This window comes from Populus euphratica, unplaced genomic scaffold (assembly GCF_000495115.2).
Source record: "Populus euphratica unplaced genomic scaffold, PopEup_1.0 scaffold60.1, whole genome shotgun sequence".
In the NCBI taxonomy this organism is placed as follows: domain Eukaryota; kingdom Viridiplantae; phylum Streptophyta; class Magnoliopsida; order Malpighiales; family Salicaceae; genus Populus; species Populus euphratica.
This window is the reverse complement of record NW_011499938.1, coordinates 41,267-64,505: the sequence shown is the minus strand read 5'-3', so window position 1 is coordinate 64,505 and position 23,239 is coordinate 41,267. Positions and strand designations below refer to the sequence as shown.

At 33.4% G+C, this 23,239-nt stretch overlaps 2 protein-coding genes and 1 pseudogene across 4 annotated transcripts; 2 read left to right on the top strand and 1 right to left on the bottom strand.

Moving 5' to 3' along the window:
• Window positions 1-634: 634 nt before the first annotated feature.
• On the top strand, window positions 635-3,836 carry LOC105136676 (glyceraldehyde-3-phosphate dehydrogenase 2, cytosolic-like; annotated as a pseudogene). Its single transcript, XR_844395.1, has 12 exons — window positions 635-752; window positions 880-903; window positions 997-1,097; window positions 1,179-1,294; window positions 1,390-1,489; window positions 2,133-2,279; window positions 2,354-2,414; window positions 2,531-2,628; window positions 2,734-2,876; window positions 3,058-3,141; window positions 3,269-3,358; window positions 3,529-3,836. The product of XR_844395.1 is annotated as a glyceraldehyde-3-phosphate dehydrogenase 2, cytosolic-like (transcript).
• A 1,632-nt stretch (window positions 3,837-5,468) lies between these two features.
• Window positions 5,469-9,896, top strand: LOC105136675 (uncharacterized). 2 transcript variants are annotated; one of them, XM_011042105.1, is made up of 8 exons: window positions 5,469-6,337; window positions 7,352-7,519; window positions 7,768-7,866; window positions 8,018-8,119; window positions 8,232-8,333; window positions 8,621-8,806; window positions 8,904-9,224; window positions 9,424-9,896. In XM_011042105.1, exons 1-8 carry the CDS (start codon window positions 5,870-5,872, stop codon window positions 9,712-9,714), a joined length of 1,737 nt encoding a protein of 578 aa, XP_011040407.1. In that variant the 5' UTR covers window positions 5,469-5,869; the 3' UTR covers window positions 9,715-9,896. The 2 variants fall into 2 exon arrangements, with proteins under 2 accessions (XP_011040407.1, XP_011040409.1); XM_011042107.1 differs by having other exon boundaries at window positions 5,470-6,337; window positions 8,621-8,756; window positions 8,902-9,224.
• A 4,313-nt stretch (window positions 9,897-14,209) lies between these two features.
• LOC105136674 (transcription factor GTE10-like) lies at window positions 14,210-20,884 on the bottom strand. The gene is made up of 10 exons (XM_011042104.1): window positions 18,777-20,884; window positions 18,623-18,671; window positions 18,372-18,530; window positions 16,155-16,216; window positions 15,972-16,041; window positions 15,790-15,870; window positions 15,602-15,717; window positions 15,433-15,499; window positions 15,213-15,343; window positions 14,210-15,133 (listed from the first exon to the last, which is right to left on the bottom strand). Exons 1-10 carry the CDS (start codon window positions 20,121-20,123, stop codon window positions 14,852-14,854), a joined length of 2,364 nt encoding a protein of 787 aa, XP_011040406.1. The 5' UTR covers window positions 20,124-20,884; the 3' UTR covers window positions 14,210-14,851.
• Window positions 20,885-23,239: the final 2,355 nt, after the last annotated feature.

Genomic DNA, 23,239 nt, shown 5'->3' with positions numbered 1-23,239 from the left:
TCCTGAAAAATAGTTTTTGAAAAATCACTTTCCAAACTTTTCTGTGTTTATTTGTCATTAGGAAAATTGGTCAGCGGAAAACATTTTTCGGTCAACAAAAAACACTTTCTAGTCAACGGAAAACACTTTACAGTCAATGGGAAACATTTTCTGGTCAATGGAAAATACTTCAGTCAATGGGAAATATTTTCTGGTCAACGGAAACACTTTCTGGTCAACAAAAATATTTTATTAATAAATTATTTTCCAGTTCATTTTCCATAACATAACTAAACACTAGAAAGAGTTTTCCAGTTCATTTTCCATAACACTATCAAATATTGAAAAATATTTTACTTTTCAGAAATTTATTTTTCCTAAAATTCATTTTTCCAGAAATTCATTTTTCAAAAAAAAATAATTTTTTTATAAATAAACAAAGCCTTAATTCTCGATAGAAAGTAATATAAAATCTCTTTAAATTTATTCCCGTGTAGCTGGAATTTAAAAAGCCTAAAAGGTGGCCAACTCTCCTTGGAGGAACTAATTTAACAAAAAGAAAACACAGATATTGAGTTGAACAAATCCCAAAACTCAAGGGATCACAGCTGAATTTAGTCTGCCCGGTTGGCTCTCTTTTTATACTTGCAGTAGATCCTCGCTTCTATCGCCCACTACATCACTTGTATAGCCCACTGCATCTCTTGTATCTCCTCACTGACTACAACTCTCATACTGTTTCTCAGCGTGTCTCGGTTTCTCTAGAATCATGGGTAAGTGATCCTGTGTTTCTGCCGTTCCATCTTTGCTTTTTTTTAAAAAAAAATTGCTACCTTTTTCTACGATGACCTTCAGATCTGATTTTCTTCTTCCTTTTCTTTTCCTTTTGTTGATGTTCAGGAAAGATCAAGATTGGAATCAACGGTAATAAATCTGCTATTAACTTAACTTGATTTGATTAAATTAGATTATGTTTTGATTTGATCTGATCTGATCTGATATAAATGAAAAATTCAGGATTTGGAAGAATTGGAAGGTTGGTAGCTAGAGTAGCTTTACAGAGAGATGATGTTGAACTTGTTGCTGTCAACGATCCCTTCATTACCACCGATTACATGGTACTACTCTGTTTTTCTTCTTCTCGTGTCTGGTTTTGTGTGTTCATATTTCTGGATCTGATGTATTCTTGCTGTTTGTAGACATATATGTTTAAGTATGATACAGTTCATGGTCAATGGAAACATCATGAGCTTAAGGTTAAGGATTCTAAGACACTTCTCTTCGGAGAGAAGTCTGTTACTGTTTTTGGTGTCAGGTATGATTGTCTTCTTCTCCTTTCATTTTCCTGTTGATATTCTAGTCAATAATTTTGATTGGTAAAGTTGATATGGTCTTTTTTAAAATTTGTAGGAACCCAGAGGAGATCCCATGGGGTGAGACCGGAGCTGATTATATTGTGGAGTCGACTGGAGTTTTCACTGATAAGGATAAGGCTGCTGCTCACTTGAAGGTATATTTCTCAACTTTTTAATTTTTTGTGCCCTTTTCTTATACTTAATGGGATGTATTTTTTATGGTTTCTGCGTTTTGGTTTATTATGGGTTTACTTTGATTAGTTTTGGTGTTTTGGATTCGAGGTGGTGTTGGTGTATCAGGCTTGTGGTTCCTAGATTTGATGCATATGAATATCTTACTAAATAAGCTTTGAAGTGCCCTTTTAGGCGGGTTTAGATGATGATGAGTGTAAGAAGTGACCGCTTTTTTGTTAATCATGCATTTTTGTGCCTATTGTATTTGTCACGGCTGGAGTCACTTTTCTTACTGATTATAGTTTTTTATTTGCAATTGAGTTTGCATTGGTTCTGAAATGCCTCCTTGGTTGATGTCGTGCTAATCAGCTGTGTAATTGTGCTAATTATTTGTAGAGTTTTTGGTTGCATGGTGGCTTCAAAATTTAGGTGGTGTTTGGAGTTGTGGTAGAGGTTGCTTTTCAAAGTGTTTATTTGCTTGGAATGATGAAGTTTTTTTCAGTTTTAAAATTTAATTTTGACATCAGCATATCAAAATGATCTAGAAACACCAGGAAAAATAAATTTGACTGTGCAGTGATGTTTAATTGTGTTATATTTAATTGGGTTAATTTTGTTTAACAGGGTGGAGCTAAGAAAGTCATCATCTCAGCCCCAAGCAAGGATGCTCCTATGTTTGTCATGGGTGTTAATGAGAAGAGTTACACACCGGATCTTAACATTGTATCCAATGCTAGTTGCACTACCAACTGCCTTGCTCCCCTTGCTAAGGTCATTGCCCACTTGGTCATTGCACATGTTACGTAAATTATGGGAGCCTTATAACTGACTCATTAAAATTGCAGGTCATTCATGACAGATTTGGCATCATTTAGGGACTTATGACCACTGTTCACTCTATTACTGGTATGGCTCGTCCTTGTTTTTCATTTCTTTTTTTGGATAAAAGAAGAAAAACCATCTAGTGAGTAGTGGATGTATGCACATTATTCTTACAATTCTTCTTCCTGACACTGATCCAGCTACCCAGAAAACTGTTGATGGGCCCTCTTCAAAGGACTGGAGAGGTGGAAGAGCTGCTTCATTCAACATCATTCCTAGCAGCACAGGAGCTGCAAAGGTAAGGACCACATGGAGCTCTACACAAGTTTGTTGTTCATCTGCTGAATCTGAAGGCTTCACTTTCCTTTGTGTTAACTATATACAATTTTCCCCCTCATTTCAGGCCGTGGGGAAGGTCCTACCTGCTTTGAATGGCAAGCTGACAGGAATGGCTTTCCGTGTTCCTACTGTTGATGTCTCTGTTGTGGACCTCACAGTGAGACTTGAGAAGGGAGCTAAATACGAAGATATTAAAGCTGCAATCAAGTGAGTTCTATTAAGATTTAGTCCAGAACATATAGGAGAAACTATTTTGTAATGCATGATATAGGTTAATCGTGTGTAAGCTTTGGGGATGCATGGTGTTAAATCAAACTGTTCAAACTTTCCAATTTTTGATTCTTGATATCTTCTTCCAGATTTTAACTTGGTTTCATCTTTTCAACAGGGAGGAGTCCGAGGGAAAGATGAAGGGAATCTTAGGGTACACCGACGAAGATTTGGTTTCAACCGACTTCATTGGTGACAACCGGTAAGAATAGATGTAAATCCTAGATGTTCAGACCTTTTATTTCATTGCTACGATGGAGTTGATGTGTTAGTGCGGTGTGTTATGGAGGTTGCTTGTGGAATTTGACCAATGGGTCTGATGTTTACAGGTCAAGTATCTTTGATGCCAAAGCTGGAATTGCTTTGAACGATAACTATGTGAAGCTCGTTGCATGGTATGACAACGAGTGGGGCTACAGGTAATTTCCTGACTATTTCTTTCATTACCTAGCTATATAGTTAATGGATGTTCATTCCTTTGATTGGAGAAGGGGGGTTACCTGCTTAGAGTTGCGCCTTTCTTCTTTGCTTGAGTTGAGCATTAATAGCTGCTGCTATGTCACGCATCTTTTTCTTGATAATTTTGCAGCACTCGCGTGGTTGACTTGATCACGTACATTGCATCTGTTTCTAAATGAAGTCTCAACATGATGGAGCAGCTGCACGCGCTTCCAATTGCCTGCCTGGTTGTGGTGTTGGTTTTCTGTGATGTCAAGAGAATAAAATTGTTTTAAGACGCCATGCTATGAGCTTTGTAATGTCAGCAAGATACTCTGTTAGTTTTTAGGTTTGGCTTCTCCGTTTTACCCCGAGGAACTTTAAATTCATCGCAACCGGATTTTAAATATTTTTGCCTTTCTAGTATTGGGATTAAGGTGTTTCTGCCAACCTCCTGTACCTTAATCCCCTGTTGACTCCTTTTGCGGTTAAAATGAGCAATCCAGTTTGTAAAATTTGGCCTTGTGGCACGCCAAAACACAGTTTTTGCCGTAAGTATCGTGCGTGGTGAGATGTGGCGATGGCAAAGCAAAGTCTGAGTTGGGGTAGCTTAACATGGTCGATTTTAAGGGTTTGTTGGGAATGCGATGGAAATTGTATTCTTTTAAATTTTGATTTTGATTTTGTTAAAAATAATTTTTTTGTTAAAAATAATTTTTAAAAAGTAAAAAATATTATTTTAATATATTTTTAAATAAAAAACATTTCAAACATTACAACTACTATAATTTCAAATTACAATAACTATAATTTCAAATAAGCTAAAAATTTACTCTCAACTAGGTTAGGGTCTGTTAAGTAGGTTATGTTTAGAAGTCTTTTGATGTTAAAATATATTTTTTTTAAATAGTTTTTCATGTTAAAATATATGTTGATAATATTTTTTTATTATTTAAAAATTATCTTTAATATTAACATATTTAAATATTAAAAATATATTAATTTAAAGTTAATAAAAAAATAAAAACAATTTAAATTTTTTTAAAAATATTTTTAAAATATAGAAACAAATTTAAAACTAGAGCTGGATGTGGCAGAGCGCCTGGCAGGTGGAGGCCCACAAATTTAAACTAGAGCTGGACGTGGCAGAGCGCCTGGCAGGTGGAGGCCCGGGGGAGTTTTTTTTTAAAAAAATTTTTTATTGTTTTAATATAATAATAAATATTTTAATATATTAAAAAAACCTTTAAAAATTAATAATTAACATCAGGATTTAGGAACAATAGTCATAAACACGGGCCAAATTTCTCAAGTCTCAACCCCCGAACCGGTACGCTATTTCGAAGGATTTGTTTATTGTAGTGAATGGATCATGATAAAACGACCATGACGCTGCTCCAGAACGGTATAGTGAATGGATCATGATAAAACGACCATCACAAAACGACCATCACAAAACGACCATGACGCTGCTCCAGAACGGCCCATCTATCATTAAATATGGGAAGTCAAAAAAAATAATCGTCATTAAACCCAATGATTTATACGGTGAACATCACGGGAGAAAAATAATAATATACAGAACAGAACACTATGATGTTGCAATGTCTTTCACTGACACAACTGTTTTTGGACATTTCTACCCTTGAGCAATGAACATGGAATCCTTTCTTTATTCATTAAAAAAAAAAAAAAACATTCTTCGACGCTTTTTGTGGAATAAAAATTTACAAGCTTTTATTGTCAAGATTTTATCCATAAATGGAAGAGCCTTTTCCGACAATAGCTCATTTTTTTTCTAAACTATGAAAAAATAATTTATAAATTACCATAATTTAACTTATTGTGAATATTAAAAATAAAAATAACAATTTAGTATATATTTAACGTTATAATAGCTTTAACCGTTTGAAATTCATTCATATAAGACATATAGAAAAAAAGAGAGAGAGAGAGAATCATATCAATTATCTTTTTAATTTTCTCTCATTGATTTCTCTTTTTTTATATTCATCTATTTTCTATATTATAAATATCCAATAATAATAAGTATCATAAATTTTTTTCATATTTCATAGCCATAAGAAAAAAAAATAGAAAAGAGAACTGTAGCTACTAAATATACTGTGAGCAAAATAATTTTTTCTAAAAACAAATTTCCTTATATATACCAGCAAATTTATGAGCGTCAAATTCCAAGTTTAAAACACAATACTAAATTACCACATTACCCTTTCCCAACTTTATTACCAATGATACCTAATATAGTTTTTAACAACAGGAAATTTTCAAATTTCTTCAAAATTTTCGATCTCTCCGCCAATACCACCAACTGAACCCCTCACTCTCTCTCTCTCTCTACAGCTCCGCCCTCTGCCATCATCCCCTCCTCGTGATTCTGCTCGCATTATACTCTCCGAAATGCCAAACATAGTAATTTTCTTCTGGTCAAACCTAAAGTAATTTTTAACTTTCTCCGCTGGATTAAAAAAATGGCAACCTCGGCTTTCAAATCCGCGACAAAGAGAGCACCAATCGGCAACGACAAGAACGACAGGTCGTCTGCCTCTGCTCACCGGCGGTCAAGGAGTCTCAGCCGGTTCTCCCGACCGATTCCATCCAACTTCTCCGACGATGCTCCGGTTCCGTCGAGAGGGAGGTTCGTGAACACGGAGAGAGGATCGGGAGTCCCGGATATGAGTCTTGACGATCTCGCTATTCAGTTGTTCAGTTCAGGTGATCGAGGGAGGTCTTCGGGTTTTAGAAGTGGTGACGTCAGCAATGGGGAGAGAGTTGTGAGTGGGTCCCAAAGGAGAGGGAGGTCTGTGTCGAGGCAAGGCAGTGAAAGTAATAGTAACAGTAAGAGTTATAGTGGTTGTGCGAAGGGGAATTCAGACGGTAATAATTCGAGGAGAAGACGTTCTGTTTCTGTGGTTAGATATCAAATTAGTGATTCTGAGGTAAAAAAAAATCTGGATTTTTTTTTTATTGTTATTAATTTCTCAATAGTAAATTGTTCCTTTTTAGTGAAAAGATAGGTAGCTTTTTGAATGTGGGGATGGATGTGGGATTTACCTGTGCTGTTTATTAATCATGACAAGAAAGTAGTGAATTACTAAATATGGATAGGAAATAGCATTCATGATCACTTTTGTACTTTCTCACTAACGAAGCATCTGCAGTGGAGCCCATGATGAGATCGCTCTAACATTTTGGAATTTTAAATATTATTTCTTATGAATGATCTTGGATATTTTTAGTTCTATTGTTACTTATTGTTACTTGCAGAGGTTTTGATTATAGTAAGAGCTGTTAATTATAATAAGAATTGTTTTTTGAAGTATTTTTTTGTTTAAAATTATATTAAAATAATTTTTTTATTTTTTAAAATTTATTTTTAACATTAATGTATCAAAACATTGAAAATACACAAGAAAAAAATTAATTTAAAGAAAAAATTTTAATTTTTTTAAAATATTTTCTAAAAAACTTAATTTAAAGAAAAAAAATTAATTTTTTAAAAATATTTTTAAAACGCACAAAAAAAAATTCCAAGTAGAACGCTTTCAGATCCTGTTTGCTTGCAGTAAATGACTAAATTGGATTCTTTCGTCAGGTGACTGGATTTGAATGTGTAGGCTTCTATAGAAGGGGTAATTTGTTGAATTAGGTTGTATTGAAAAACCGATTAAGAGTTGAATAACTTTTATCTATGTTTATTCTTTTACTGTGGAGGATTTCTTAATTTTCGTTTATTATTTATGGTTGCTTACCAAACTCCACATTTAAGAGTTAATTAATGCCCTTACTTGGAGTGCCATATGTTCAAAGAGTGAGAAAATGTAATTCCTCTGAGAATGATGCAGAAATTAGTGAATATATATTAGCTACTATACTTAGAAAATGATTTAGGCACAAATTAGTCAATGACTTTCTTTTCTAATATTTCTACATTATTTTCTTGGCAATGTCAGAGTGATCTAGATCATTCTCAGAATTCAAGAAATCATGCTAATCCGAGGCGTCACAGTAATGGAAACAACCAGGTCCCTTTGTCAAATACGACACTGGCTTCAAATCATAGACCTGGACTGAGAAGGTCTCTTAGCCAGAAAGATATAAAGTATCATGATGGCTACTCGGTAAGCCTTATATCCATGCAAGCTATGTTAATCATTTCTTCTGCATGTTGTTGAATCCTGTTTCATATCTGATAGGCTGACAATCTGGTACATTGCCCGGTCTGTCACATTCACATGCACATATACACATTTGCTGTTGTTTTAATATTGAGTTGCTGCAAGACTGGATTAAACCGTTGTTTTAATATTCTTTCACAACCTTTTCATATTGAGTTGCTGCAAGACTGGATTAAACTTTGTCCTTTCAGAGTCATTCATCAAGCCTAACTGATGATGAAGGAAAGGATGCTTCTTCCAATAAAAAGGGGTTCGAGAGAACGATAAGGACAGTTTATGCACAGAAGAAGGTTGGATATGATTTATGGAAATGATAACCGTGCAATGGGTGCTGTTTCAGTGTCCCTCCCTCTCTATCTCTCTGTGTGTGTTTTTCTGTATGAGAAGGTGTCCTCTTCTTCTCAGATCAGTCACTTATTGGCCATTCTTTTCACCTTTTAGGCAGAGCATCCCACCGGTGAGGATATGAATAACGGGCTGTATGAAGCAATGAGAAAAGAACTTAGGCATGCAGTAGAGGAGATCAAGATGGAGCTTGAACATGTCTGTATTTGTGTATCTCTTGAACTTGATTTAATTGTCTATATTATCTATTGCATGTGCATCCTTGTTTTGGTTTGTCTGATACTTACCTGGTTCCTTGAAATTGATGCAGTCTAGGGGGAAAACAAATGCAGACTGCTTGCAGTCTGGAAAATCTGATGTTTTTCAGGCTGGTTCTAATATCAGAAGGAATCATGCAGCAAAATCAGAACAGGTAAGAACGACTAATTACAATCTTTCTGTTTTTGTCAGTTTATCCCATGGCATAATATTCTTAATTTGGTTTTTAGTATTGCCAACAAGCAAAAGAGAGTGTCTTCTCGCCTGTCTTCTTTGATTTGGCTTTCTTGGAACTTATTATTGATTGAGGAATGAGAACTTGATTACTTCCAAGTTACCTTTTTGACACATGTTAGAAAGACTCGTTAGAGAACTGGTTTAGTTGTTATTTCTACTGGCGTTTCAAGATGACCTGTTCATATATGGATGTTGTATTAACAGTCCGAGAAGCGTAAACAAGACCTGTTAGCAAAACTACTGTTGGAGGAGAAACGTGGTAGAGATATCTCGAAGATCGTGAAAGAATTGCTTTCTGATCCAAAAAACACTGTGGTAGAAAAGCCATCACGAGCCCGAAATTCTGATCCAAAGAACACCGTGGTAGAAAAGCCATCACGAGCCCGAAAGGTACTTAGTCCTCTCTTCCGTGCTCTTACACAGTTTAAGATGTGCATATTGTTCTTGTGTAAATTTGTTTATAAACATTTCAATTTGTGGTGTTCAGAGGAGTAATGACAGAAGTAGGATGTCTAAACGTTTGACTGAAGAGGCAGAGAAATACTTTGAGAACTTCATTTCAAATGTTGAAGATACAGATATTTCATCTTTGGATGGGGAGAGGAGTGATACAAGCTCAACCTTAGGAGGAATAACAAAGACAGAAACTTTCCGAAGCCCAGTGATATACAAGTCTCGACCTGTAGAAATGGATGGGGTTGCTCTGCCCTGGTTACAATGGGAAACTTCTAATGATGCTTCTCCTCTATCCATGAAAAATAAGGACCTAGCATCAACTCCAAAAAGTAATTTATGGGATGGTGTACAGGTAATCTATGGCCCATTTTTCTTTCAAGCAGATTTAAGACCTTGGAAGAATTAGCTTACCCATTCCTCGATTATCTTGCTTAGCAAATCCACACTATGTTTCTTGTTCCCTTTTCATCTGACATGCATTATATGAATCTATCGTTACTTTTTTTTTTACCCTGTGTGGGTAAATGAATTGCATGTCAATTTGCACTCAGGAAGCAACGCCTGTTCAAGATTTAAGCACGCACTCCATCAGTAGCCATGGAAGCTGGAGCCCAGGACTTGCAGATGGCCATTCAACAAATATTAACGAACTTGAAGGGACTAAATTTGGAGAACTTGAAAGCTACAAAATCCAAATTTTGTCCCGAAGAACAAGGTCACAGTTTGATGTTGACGAGTATCTGAAGCGTCCAAGTGATGAAGATTTTCTCTGTGAAAGATGGAAGCAACAACAGAGAATTCATTCAGGCGGTCTCCTGCTCTGTAACCAAATGTTTTTCTAGCTGTGATCTTCAATTTATTCTTGAAGTTCATTTTCGCCAACTCTAAACTACATTGTATAGACTTTTAGATCTACAAATCTTCTTAAGGTAGCTGTTGACCTTCATCTTTTCGTCGTAAAATCCTCGTTACAATGTCCTTGTAAAAATATCGTTTGAATCTCCTGCACAGGGAAATCTTATCAGATGGCACCGAATATGCAGCCAGATAATTTTAATTCTATTACACATCAATTTTAGTTTAAATCACGTATGCTGATAACCCAGAGAAGCAAATTTGAGTCGAAAAACTCTTGTTTTTAGGTTCATACCCTCGAAATTGTTGACACCTTGTATACATTTAATTTATTGCGAGTATTCATTCACACGTAATCGGAAGTTATAATCCGGTATCAGGGAGAGAGTGTGGTGAATGTTTTTTTAAAAATAATTTTTGTTTTAAAATATATTAAAATAATATTTTTTTATTTTTTAAAATTTATTTTTAATATTAATACATTAAAATGATTCAAAAACATTAAAAAATAATTAATTTAAAGATTTTTTTAAAAAAATAATTGAAATGCATTATTAAACAGAGTTATAGTCAACAACTAGTTTTTTCATTCTTTATAGGTAGAATTTCAAATTAATTTTAAATATAATAAAAGAATGTGTTAATATCGGATATAAATTTTAAAATATCATGATAATTACACAAACTTGTGCATGATTTGTGTAGGATTTAATGTTAATTTTTTATATAAATAGAAAAAATATATATAATTACATTATGGATATGTTTTCATGTATAGATGATTTTTATTTTTATAAGAACCTATATAACTAATTCATATAAAATATAAGAGGATATAAATATAAAAGAAATAAAATTAATATTTTCAAGGTATCATGCAACCAGAAAAATTAAATAAAAAGATCTACTATGTGAAAAAAAAATTACATCATTTTTGTAAGAAATAAGAAGGGTGATTTAAATAGAAAGAAAATGATTAAGAAATTTAAACAAGTTAAAAGCCAAGGTTGATGGGCCAGGTCCACACGCTTGGCTGCATGCAAAAACCCAATCGCGTCTAAGTCTTGAAACGTAGGTTAACACTTGTTTTTTTTCTTTTAGGAGTGGACGATGTGCTGTGCACTCCAATTCTTTTCATTTTCTTAGAGCGAGCAACATGTCGCCTAAGTGATAAGCGACATTTTGCTTGCTAATTCAATTTTCAGTCACATCTGATTAAAAAAGTTAGGATTCAAGTTTTTAAACTTTAAAAATCTATTTTTTTTTATTTTTTTATTTGAAACCACCATAAAACCTTCATAACAACCTCCATAAACCACCCAAAATCATTAAAAAAAACCAGCCAAAAAAGTCTAACAAGACTAGATCTACCTTTTCTAGCATCCATGTAGGAAAAAAAAAAATACATCATAGTCACACTACTCTCATCAAATAAAATCCTTATGCACCAAACTTGGCTACTGTAGCTGGCAGAATTGTAAGAATCAGTTACTTTTTATTTCTAACATCACTTTTTAGTAAAGTTTTCTCTTAAAATCAAAGATTCAAAAATAAATAGATTAAACTTCTAGATTAAAATGAAAATTATCGTGAATTTAAGATTTACCATATTTTTTATCTATGTTTTACATTTCCACATCTTATTATTTATATAAATAATGATGACCACTTTATAAGTTTTAGTAATAATTGTGCTCTGGTAAAGGCTGGGATAAAAACAAATGAATGTGTAAAAATAATTTATAGACTTTTGAAAACTTATTAGCATTTTCATGATACTTAATATAACAAGTCAAATTTTAAAAATTTTAACTCGATTATTTATTTAGTTCAAATTTTAAATTAAATTATATGAGAGTTGTCTTAAAAACAAAACCCAACCCCAATACTACGAGATAAAACTAAATAAAAACCTTATATTAAAATATAAAATTAAAAAAAAATAAAAGATAAAAAATGGTAAAAAAACCTAAAGGAAATTAAAAAAAATGTTAATGGATGGAATTGGAATAAAAAAAGGGTAGAAGAACTAAAGGAAAAAAAACCATATTAAATTGTAAAAATAAAAAAAATAAGATAAAAAATAAAAAAAAGGCTGTTTTTTCCATGTATATAATGATAACATAAAAACTGATTTAGTATTAATCTAATATTAAAAGATAAAATAAAATAAAAATTTTATATTAAAAATAAAATTTAAAAAAATAAAAAGAGAGCTAGAAAACCTAAGAAAATAAAAAAATATATATCATATTAAAAAATTAAACTTGAAAAAAAAACTTAAAAAAATAAAAGAAATAGGTGAAAAAACCCAAATGACACAAAAAAAAACCTTAAAGGGCCTATCACAATAAAACCCGGGGGCGTGGGCTTGAGGATGGTCCGTGGGCTGAGGTTTCTTTTTGCTCTTTATAAGGGATGGACATCGAAGATGATTGTATCTTTGAAATCAAGACATTAAACTCGCGACCTCCACATCATACACACGTGTTAATCATTGAGAGACAACACAAATTTATTAACCAAACAATTAAAATAATATATTAACCTTGTTCACTGTTCATATGAAAATTAAATCACTTTTAGCTATTTTAGTAATCTTACTCATTTTCCTTTGTTTTTCCATGATTACCATTGATGACGAAGGTAAAACTGTTCTTGATACTTAAATCTAACATATATATATATATGTTTTTGGTTTTGCATAATGTGGGTGTTTGCAATGCCAGTGTTTGATGTGATTAAGCATTTTTAGTGATATAGAGAGAAATAACACAAGAAAAACAATAAATAAAATAACATAAAATTTTCAAAAGAAGGAATTTACAATTTTTTACTAAATATTCTTTTTTTAAAAAATACTTTTACTTCTAAGTCACAAACCAACCTAAACAAACTAGAAAACTTGAAATAAATAAAAGTGATTAGCAAGCTAGCAAAAATAAAATTGTTAAGTATATTATTTAATTTTCTAAACTAAATAAGAAGGAATAAAAATAATTAGGAAATAATGATTTTCCTTAAAAAAATTTAATTTTCTGAATTTTTTCTTTTTTTATTTCAAGTATATAACAATTTTAGACATTAATTTCAATCTATTAATCTTAAAATTTGTATAAAAAACAACAATTAACAATTTATTTTTCTTTGATTAGTTTCTAGAGTAATATATTACAAACATTAAAATTGCTTCGTTAATATGTTGTGTTGTATTCGCATAACCTTTAAACACATTTATATAACAATAAACTTGTAATTAAACAAATCAATGCAGTTTAAATCAATGACTTTTTTGTGTCAAAGATCTTCCACTCGGTATAGATGGGGGATTTGGCTAGAATAGTCTGATTCCCTAGATCTTAGTTAACAAGGACTTTGAAACATGAATGTTGCCCTCGGTTAAATGCGGAACTACCTCAATGAAGAAAAGTTGTTGTGGAAAAGGACTTGGATATTCTTTAAGGTAGTATTTAGTATGCTGAATAATATTATTGGTTTGGATTTGGCTCGTGATTTTAACCTGATCAAATTAACTTTTAAGTTTAATATTAAAATTATAATAATTATTATTTTTATTTTTATTTTTATTTTTATAGTAATTCAGATTAATGATTAACCTGATTAATTAACTTAGCTTAATTGATCATTAAATTTGATTTTAAAATTATGATAATTATTTTTATTTTTATGTTGATACAAGTCAATAATTAACTAGAATTATGATTTAAGTTTAGCCCAAGACAACCCCTCAATTAAATTTAAAAATTATAATAATTATTATTTTTATTTTTAAATCAATAATCTATCCAAGTTACCTGGTCTTTATAGAACTCCAAGTAAAGTTTTAAAATTATTATAATAACTATTTTTATTTTTATATTCATCCAAGTCAATAGTTAACTTGTTTAGTTTTCTAGGTCTTTTTAATTTCTTTTTTATTATTTACTTCTTTGTTATATATACTTTGACTTATAAATATTAAATTAATTAAAAATTATTTTTTTTAATTCAACTTAAATCTAGAATTTAATAGGGTCTAAATTTAAAATTTAAAAGGTTCAAATATGTGTTTGCTTGATTTAATATATTTTTTAAAAAGATTATGATTTTATCAATTTTATCGTACAAGGGGCAGTTAGATTTTAATATAATATTTTATGAACACCCCCCGTATTATTTTTTATCTTTTTATTTGTTAATTGTTTTGCAGGTATCTTCTAATTTTTTTCTCCCGACCACTTGCATTGCACAGGCGTCAATTTTATTTTATTTTTTTCTTTTGTGATTTAAAAAACCCATTGCAGCCCGCCACACAACACAGCCCACAAATCTAGTAAAAACTAAATCATCCAAAACTGCTATTTCCAGGGTCGGCCTCCACGCAGGAAGAGGATTGGTCAAAGAAAATGAGTAACAAAAATCATTGCAGAGACAACAGCAATTCAAAAGAAGTTACAAGCAGAGAGCACAAGGTCCACCATATCATCCCCCAATCCTCCTCAAAAGGGTAGCCAGTGATCTTTTTTTAATATAGAATGCAGATACCGATACATTCCAGTCCCTGGGGTATCAAACTATGCAAAATGCTATAAAAGAAAGTGAAGTGAATGCCATTTCCAATTGCCTAAGCTCTCTTTCAACTATACATGCTACAACTCCTCTAGGTTACCTTTCCTGCTCCCTAAACCTTCTTCATGGGACCCAAAGTGCGCTGTAACCCATACAAAACTAGAATTTCCTTTTTACAAAAAAAGAAAAAAAAACCTATAATAAACAAAACCCCAACCCCAAACACCTCTCTCTGGCAATTCACAAGTCACCATATTCTAGCGACAACAAATTGGTGGTTTACGAGCTTTTAAGCAGCCCTCCTCACCAAGAATATGAACCGTGGCCAGGAAAACAAAAACCCAACAATACCATTTGCTGATGTTTCCCCCCTGATAGCCCGAGGCTGTCCTTTTCAGTTGGTTTACCACCAATGGAGAGTTGAGATTCAATCCGTAGTAGGACTGTTTGTCTGCTATATTGCAGGGGGGACAGGCGATTATGCATGCCCATAGCTCTTACGACCACAATTTTGTAAAATTCTTGACCAGCACAATAATCAAAGCAAGAACCTAATCAATCAATTTCTCCCTCCTCGACATCTTTTGTTAGATCTGGAACACTAGAGGGTGGTTCAACTACTTCCTCTTCGTCTTCGTCATCTTCCTTCATGTATAATCCTAGTTGCTCCAGTGGGTTACTACCCTGAAGCTTGAAACTACCCAGCCCATTTTGAGAATGATCAGGGCTTGTTTCCTCTACCGAACTTGGAAGCTGTTCATCATGATGGGCAATCCTAAGCATTTCTAAGTCTTCCATAAACTGACAGTTCTCATTGATATCAACAGTCTTTTCCATCTGCAGAGAACAAGAAAATGTTTGGTCGTCTTCTAAAAGAAGCATTGGAGCCGGTTTTGCATGGATGTATTAGCCTTACCTGTATCAATGCCTGACGTGCAGCTTCCCTTTCCAGTTCCCTCTGCCTTTTGGCTTCAGCGGCAGCTTCAGCTTCAGCTTTCCTTTGAGCCTCTTCAGCCGCCTTAGCTTCTGCCTGCAACCGAGCTTTTTCTGATATCACAGATTAAAAGATAAATCATTGCTCCTGGTAAATAACATCACATGACTCAATTTATTGTTGAGTGACTGCAATTCCAAACCTTCCTTTTGCCTTCTTTCAAATTCCTCCTTCTCCTTCCGCAATTTCTCAGGATCACGCTTTTCACCCTGAATTCCATATCACAGAGTGAATGGGTACACGCCCATAAACAAAACAGAAGCATGTACAATTAAAGCAATTAATAGCATGAAAGTTTATAAAAGGCCAACCTTTTCAAGCGCCTTTTCTCGAGCTTTAAGTATGGTGTCAGCAAAACGGTTCCTCAGCAAAGCTGCCCGATAGAGCTTTTCAGGAGAGACTTGCCTCTCAGGTGGAGCACTCTCCCCTATAATATTACAGCATGATGAGTGAGATGAAGTCCCACATATAACAGCAATCTAATTAATGAGTTGCCTACCCTCTTGGTGGCCATCTGCCTCAGCTGCAACTAGCTTACCCTCAGTATCCAGCTCAACTTGGGCCAGCCCATCAACAGATTCTGAACAAAGCATGGCAAGCAGGATTTCAGATTAAATTTGGCCAAAACAAACTCTAAGCACCCTATAGCATGCATAATATGAAATAAAACCTCAAACTCACGATTTCTGACAGCTGGATCACCAAGATGACTTCTCTTTTGGACTCCATTTTCTCCAGGTTCCATTTTTTCCTATAAATAGAAGAAATATCAGATAAAAATCAATGTTACATCAAAAAGAAAAGGCACAGCACTTAAATTCGAACAATTTTCTGACTTGAGCTGATCAATTTATGCATGCATACCTCAGTAGCATTAATGGGACCGGGCACTTTAACCGCATCAGATTCAATGCCAGAATCTGAATCTGAAAAAAGAATCACAAGTAAAAAGAGATCATTAAACTTACCACGAAGGCTTTCACAGCTCAATTTAAATATATAAACTTTTTCATCTATAGAATTTAAAAGGAAAAACGAGCAGCAGCCATGGAATTTAAAAGGAAAAAAAGAGAGAAGGAAATTAACCACCACCAAATTAGCAATTACTAGGGGGCAAAGTTAGCCAAACCACACATTCTTATGTTTATCATACTCGAACTTGATAAATAAATAACATCATCAAGGCAACCCACTAATTCCAATGCCAAAACAGAGCACAAACCAAACAGAGAACTTTCGATTTCCTATTCCAGCCATGGGGCAAAACCTATGACTTCAGTTAAATAATCAGGAGAGGAACTATGTGGGGCACATGCCCCACTCTCACCTCTCATATCAATTAGCTATTCGAGGCATGGAAAATAAATGAAAAATAGGTTTTAAGGCTCTAACTTCCACGCCCAAAATGATAAATTCTTAGAAACTGAATATGTAAATATAAAAATCATGAGAAAAAGGTTTCTATGCTCAACTTCTGATTTATTGTGTCAAAAAACCGATCATGTTATGACATTCACATATCATGGACACAGAATCACATGTTGTAGGATGCTACTCAACCAAGACAACAACTGGGTGAAAAGATACTTATTTGAATCACTTGATGCATAACCCACAAGAGTTCTAAGCTAAAAGGACATCCTTTGCATTCATCTTCACGTCTTGATGACAAAAACACCTGCAATGGCCCTTTCCTGATCATAACATTCTGGGCTCTAAGCAAAGTCCAACGAGCCTGCACTTCTTCGGTGTCAATTTCAAGAAGATTTGATGATTCTTTTGTCTTGATCTATTTTTGTATTCTGTCATGTATGATGTCTTATTCCCCAATGTGATTTTTCTTCACTTCTATGAATTAACAACTTTTATCTGTTATAAGCAAAACACTGAGTAGTAATTTACCAGCTACAAATTATAAGCTCACACCTAGCCCATTGCATTTAACTGTTTGAACAATGGTTCTTAACAGAGCAACTGTCCAACAACCTATATCAGAAACATGAAGGGCAAATGCCAGCATGCATGCCCATATGATATTGCACATAAATTAGGCCAATAAAAATGATCATGAATTGGGAAAAACCGTGCCTTTGTATGTTTTGATGGCACTACAGTACATGGCAACCTTTTTCCACTCTTAAATCACGTCAAAAAAGAACAGCACTTCAAATATCCATAGTGTTTCAATACCATGCTCCACTACATATCCATGCCACTACAGATCAGACTTGCATCTTCTTCTTTCAGAGAAACATTGAACATGTATACCTAATGCCATAGCCGGACTGAACTCAAGGGTCAAATATAAGTTCGTGACAAAAAAATATAACTCAATACTAACAATCAAAGCAAGCCTCCTAGAACACATTTACTCTAAACAGCTGAAGGCAGATCTTGGCTGAAAACAGGGAAGAAAATCATTGTCCACAGCATCTTTGCATCCACCAAAAAGCATGTGGAAGTAATGCCAGAGTTTTAACTGGCATGATATTCTAAGAAGCTATTGACAGGACACAAAGTGAAATGAAATCTTATAGCTGCCTTCAAATATTTCACTATCCAGGAATATACTGTGAGGCATCTGTTGTAACTTGATGAGCTACCAAATATGCTATACAACTCTTGAGTGGAGCTAACAGAAAGGAACCAGAATCAAATTACACCTTAAGAAAAAAATCAGAGTAAACAAGATGCGATGGCAGCATGACATTCAAACAGAACTCCATCAAAGTTCACAAAGGTGTGCATTTTAAAGTTACACCAGAAGTCCAGATTCGTATCAAACAAGGTCCAATGGCAACATGGCATCCAAACAGAACTCCATCAAAGTTCACAAAGGTTTGCATTTTAAAATTACACCAGAAGTCCACATTCAGCATATGGAAAAACAACTTAATGTGTGTTTCTAAATTTTGAATGACTAATGTCTATAATTAATTTCTTCATATAAATCTAGAAATCAAGCGTGCATAAACAGCAAAATTGCTTATGAGTACTCCAAATATTGGAAAAAATATATATATATAAACAAATCCCCAAAGAAAAAGAAAGCAAGGATGACAAGGTTTACAAAACACTTGCCACTTGAAGACGAGCCCAATTCACTATTGGAGCTACTTCGACTGCTACATTTACTGTTTTTATGAGCCGCCTCTTCTTCTATCTTTACTGGAGAGTAGCTTGAGATAGGAGGATCATTCCCACCAACAATATCTATATCTTCTTCAGCAGTATCATTGCCTAATAAACATGATGTATAAGTATTCAACTGGCAACAAAATTACCATGCATAATGCAGTGAAAATGCACAAAATTAGAGTAAAAGAAAGTACCTTTGCATGGTTGCAATGATGAATTGCTAATCCCTGACTCGTTAATAATCTGAATCAATAAAAGCCACTGCTCATCAGACCTTTATTCAACATTTCCAGGATAAAGAACACATCACAACAAATGCAAACAAACATATGAGAGAAATAGGGGTACCTCCATTTCACATGGTTCAGCTTTTGATTGGTTTTTCTGTTTCTCCAGTAAATAGTTATCTAAGAGTTTCCGTAAGTTGAACAATATATCATCACCGAGAGCATCAATATCAATCTCAATCTCATCCTCGTCAGTCTGGCCAGCATTTCCACTATGCTCTTTTAGGAATTCAATAATGTATTCAGGCAATTCAGCGAGCAATGCCTCCAACTCCATGCTCAACTTCTGCCTCTCCTCACTGGTCATGACTTTCCTGATGGGCTCTGGTTTGACCTTACTGTCACTCGGCGTAATTTTTTTCTTTTTAGAAGGTGGAGTATCAGTAGTGGTTTCCTTTTCTATATGAGCAGTTGTTTCCATTTCCATACGCTCATCAGTTCTTGATGGCACTGGTTCTACATCAGCGGTAACAGGAATCTTCTTCTCAATAACTTTCCATCTAACTTCAAAGAACTTACTAAGGGTCTCAGCCATGAAATGGAAATCATTTCCAGGAGGGTTGTACTTCATTGCATTTGCGAATGTAAGTCGCACATCTGCAGCAAATCCCAATGGACTTGAATATTCACCAGAAATAATCCTGCTCTTCACTGTACCCAAATCCATTGGGTGTTTAATGATAGTGAAGTAGTCCGGTATGTTCATTTTCACCACATCAACAGGAGTATTGAAAATCCAACCAAACTGATGTCCCATCAAACGATTTAGTAATGTCTCACACTGTTTCATCAACATGGCATTAGTTATACCAAGTGGAGCAGCTGGCTTCACTGGCTCAAAACGCCCTGATGTACTCTTTTTTGAGCGAGCCCCATTTCGACCAGGAGGAGCCCGTTTCTTACTCTTGGGAGCCGATACTTCAAATGACCTGTGGACACCTTCTAGAGGAAGCCTCTTTTGGCCATCACTGCAACTCCGAGTATCACTAGAGGGCGATAACAGAACTGTATTTGAACTCAAAGAAGCCACTTTCCTCCGAAGGATTCTGACTTGTTCAAGTTCATTTTTCATCCTAATTTCCAAATCCTTCCTCTCCGGTCTTGACATCTTAGACAATGACAGGATTTGTGATGGTACACCAAATGTATCATACCCGTCCACACTCAAACTAATGCACTTCCTCTTGGGAGCGAAGGAATCTTCTGATGCTGTCATCTCGGTGTCAACACGTCCAGAGCTCCCAAACCCTTCTGATTCAGCCATGGTCTCAGCAGCATGCCGGTAATCTGGAACAAATCCCGAGGAGTACCCTTTAGAGAACTTCCTTGATTTCCCCATTGCTTGTGAAAGCCAACGCGTTTTCAATTCCTTCTGTCCAATAAACTCTATAGGAACAGTAGGTGCCATAAGATTAACTTCCAATAACTGCACATATCATCATCTTCAACTATTTAACTTCTTATTTTCCCTCTTCAATTTTACCATACACGTTTATTCAAATTCTTTAAACTTCAACGAAACCACTTTAATAAATAAATACATAAATATTTACTCTTGTTAACGTCCTTTTCTCGCAAAAATTTCAGAACTTCCACTACGATAGTCCTCCTTTATCTTTGAGCAGCAACATCAGAACATCATAAGATTATATACCAGTTGCATGTCTTTAAACCCAAATTCATCTGAAGCAAATCTTGAATAAACGATCTCTAAACCAACACTGGTCTGATTTATTTATAGGAAAAAACACTAAAACCCCAATCTTATTAACCCCCCCTCTCTCTCTATCGCTCCGAAATTCAAACAAAAAGAGAATTTTCAGAAATTAAAAAGCTTTATTTGTTTAACAAAACAAAATACGTACTCAAAAGAACCCTAACAACCTCCCTTGAGCAAACAAGCCCCCGAGAAACGGAAACCCTAGATAGATCGAAATCGAAGCTAGAAACAAACCAACCGACACGAACACAATGCGACTGAATACAAAACATAAACCCTAGAGAGAGAGAGTAATCAAGGCTTATTAATCAAACCACTCAAAACCTGGATATCCCTGCTTTCGCCTTTGATTCCAACAAACCCTAGAGAGAGAAAATCATTTCTCTTCGAGATTAAGAGAACGAGAGAGAGAAGGAGAGGAGAGAGAGCTTGAATAAGTGTGTGATATTTTTTGGGCTAGTTTGGTCCTCTTTTTAAAGGCCCAGTTCAGCCTTATTTGTCCGCCGCTGTTAAAACAATCCTCACCGTTTAGTTGTCCACCGGGTTAGATCTGATGGCTAAAGGCTAATGATTTCTTATACCACCGTCAAGTTCGTGATCTAACGGCTCTGATTTACTCTCTGCCATTCTGCGTAGATCGTGTTGGATTTTTTACAAATAGAGCTTCTAGACTCTACTTTATCAGGAATAATAACAAAACACGCGCTCCGCATAAATCAATGTCATATTCGCAGTATTGTGTTAAAACGTGTAAGTTCGCAGAGAAATTTACACGTGTAATTTTTTAGTGGGAGCGTGTAGGTAATTTTGAGGCGCGGAGGGTGGTTGATGTGGAAGAGGGGAAAATCACCAGGGGTTGGTGAACACGTATTTTTATTGACACTAGATTTGCTATTTAGTCTTCACAAAGATTTTAAAAACAAAAATCTAATAATACACAACAAACAAAATAAGTTAAGTTTATTTAAATCACATGAAAAAAAAAGTCAATGAAAGCAAACGGGAATATATATACATATAAAACTGATAAATGAGGAACAAGATTGACAAATAAATAATGTACTATTAACTTAGATTGAAAAGTAATATTAAAAAAATAATAAAATTTCTATAAAGACTTAAGGAAAAAAAATTATAAAAATAAAGATAGCATGAAAACACCAGCCCATGATAAAAAATATAAATGTAAATCAAAAAAATCATACACACATTCAGTTACATAAATCATAAAACTTTGTGTAAAGAAATAAAAACAAGTAATTAAAAGTAAAAAAAAGATAAGTGGAGAAATTAAAATACCAATGTAAATTAATATATTTAATATTTCAATATGGATTGTTTATTAGGTAATATTTAATGAAATTATTTATAAAAATTAATTTGTAATAGAAATTAACATGTAAAATTTATTGAATAAAATAAAAAAATATTATTCAAGGTTATATATATTAAAAATATTATAAAAGATAAATATTTAATCTATATAACACACACATAAAAATCAAACATGAATCATTTTAAACACCAAAAAATTAAACATAATCAATATAATTAAAAATATTTTTTATCTGATGAAGGATAAAAAACTCAAAAAAATTATAAAAAAATGTATTAATTTGAACATAAATTTAAAAATTATTTTAAAGGATATGTTTTTCAAATATTTTAAAGGTAAAAAAAAAAAAACAAACCTAATAGAGATCCCCTTGTTATGAAAAACCATTAAGACACAAAAATCAATCTTTTTATGATTTAAATTTTTCATGGTAAATTTTTTTGTTTCAAACTAGAATCCGACAACCTTTTTATTTTCATCCATAAAAAATTTAAAAATTTTAAAAAATAAAATTTTATATTAAAATATTATTATTTTAAATTATAAAAAGCGATCACCATTGTTACATATACTTTTCATTTTTTTTCCTGCTTTTCAATTAAATCCTCACAACTAATAAAAACAAGTAATTAAATTTTAATTTAGACTTGAAAAAAACTTAATTGTGTAAAATATAAAATAAAATATCAAATTAAACTTTTTTTAAAACTATTGCGGTCCAAGGTGAAACTTTAGAGAGTGAACAGTAACAACATCTTTGGTAAAAATGCCGCACGCTTTATGTGATTTTATAATTGTACCACCAGGTGACGCGGCAGGTGTGAACTATTGCTGTGCTCCTCCCACGTGCTCGATTTTGTATGGTTTAGAGCTTGTTCGGCTTTGGACATATCTTCTTGTCACTTTGACTTTGTCACTCTCACTTTTTTACTGCGGTGGATTTTATATTTTTTGCCAGCAAGTGAGTGTGTGTGTGATGTCACACTGTCATTAAACTCCAAACTTTACAAAGATCGAGTTCTAAAAACCTAGATACGGGTCGCCTTATAAGATCCGCTTAATCTGGTTAAAACGATATTTTTTTTTTTTTAATTAATCGACTAATTATATACGACTAATTATATAGATGTAAGTGTCTTTTTATGTCCTAGCTGCGGACCAGGATTATGCGGCAAGACCAGACTAGTTTTTTGTGAGTATGAAATTAAGTACAGTCATCGCAAATAAAAAAAGAAGAAAATCTGTGTGTCTGGTTATAGAAGTGACTAAGTCATGTAATTTTATTTTATTTTAATCGGATAATAAAACAAACGTAACGATGACAGATAAATTAAATTAAAAAATAATAATGATAATAATAATAATATAAAAAAAAATATGTTTTTTTAAATAAATAATATAAATCAATTATAGTCCATTAAATATAAAAAAATAAAATTAAATAAAAATAATTTAAAAATTAGCTTAA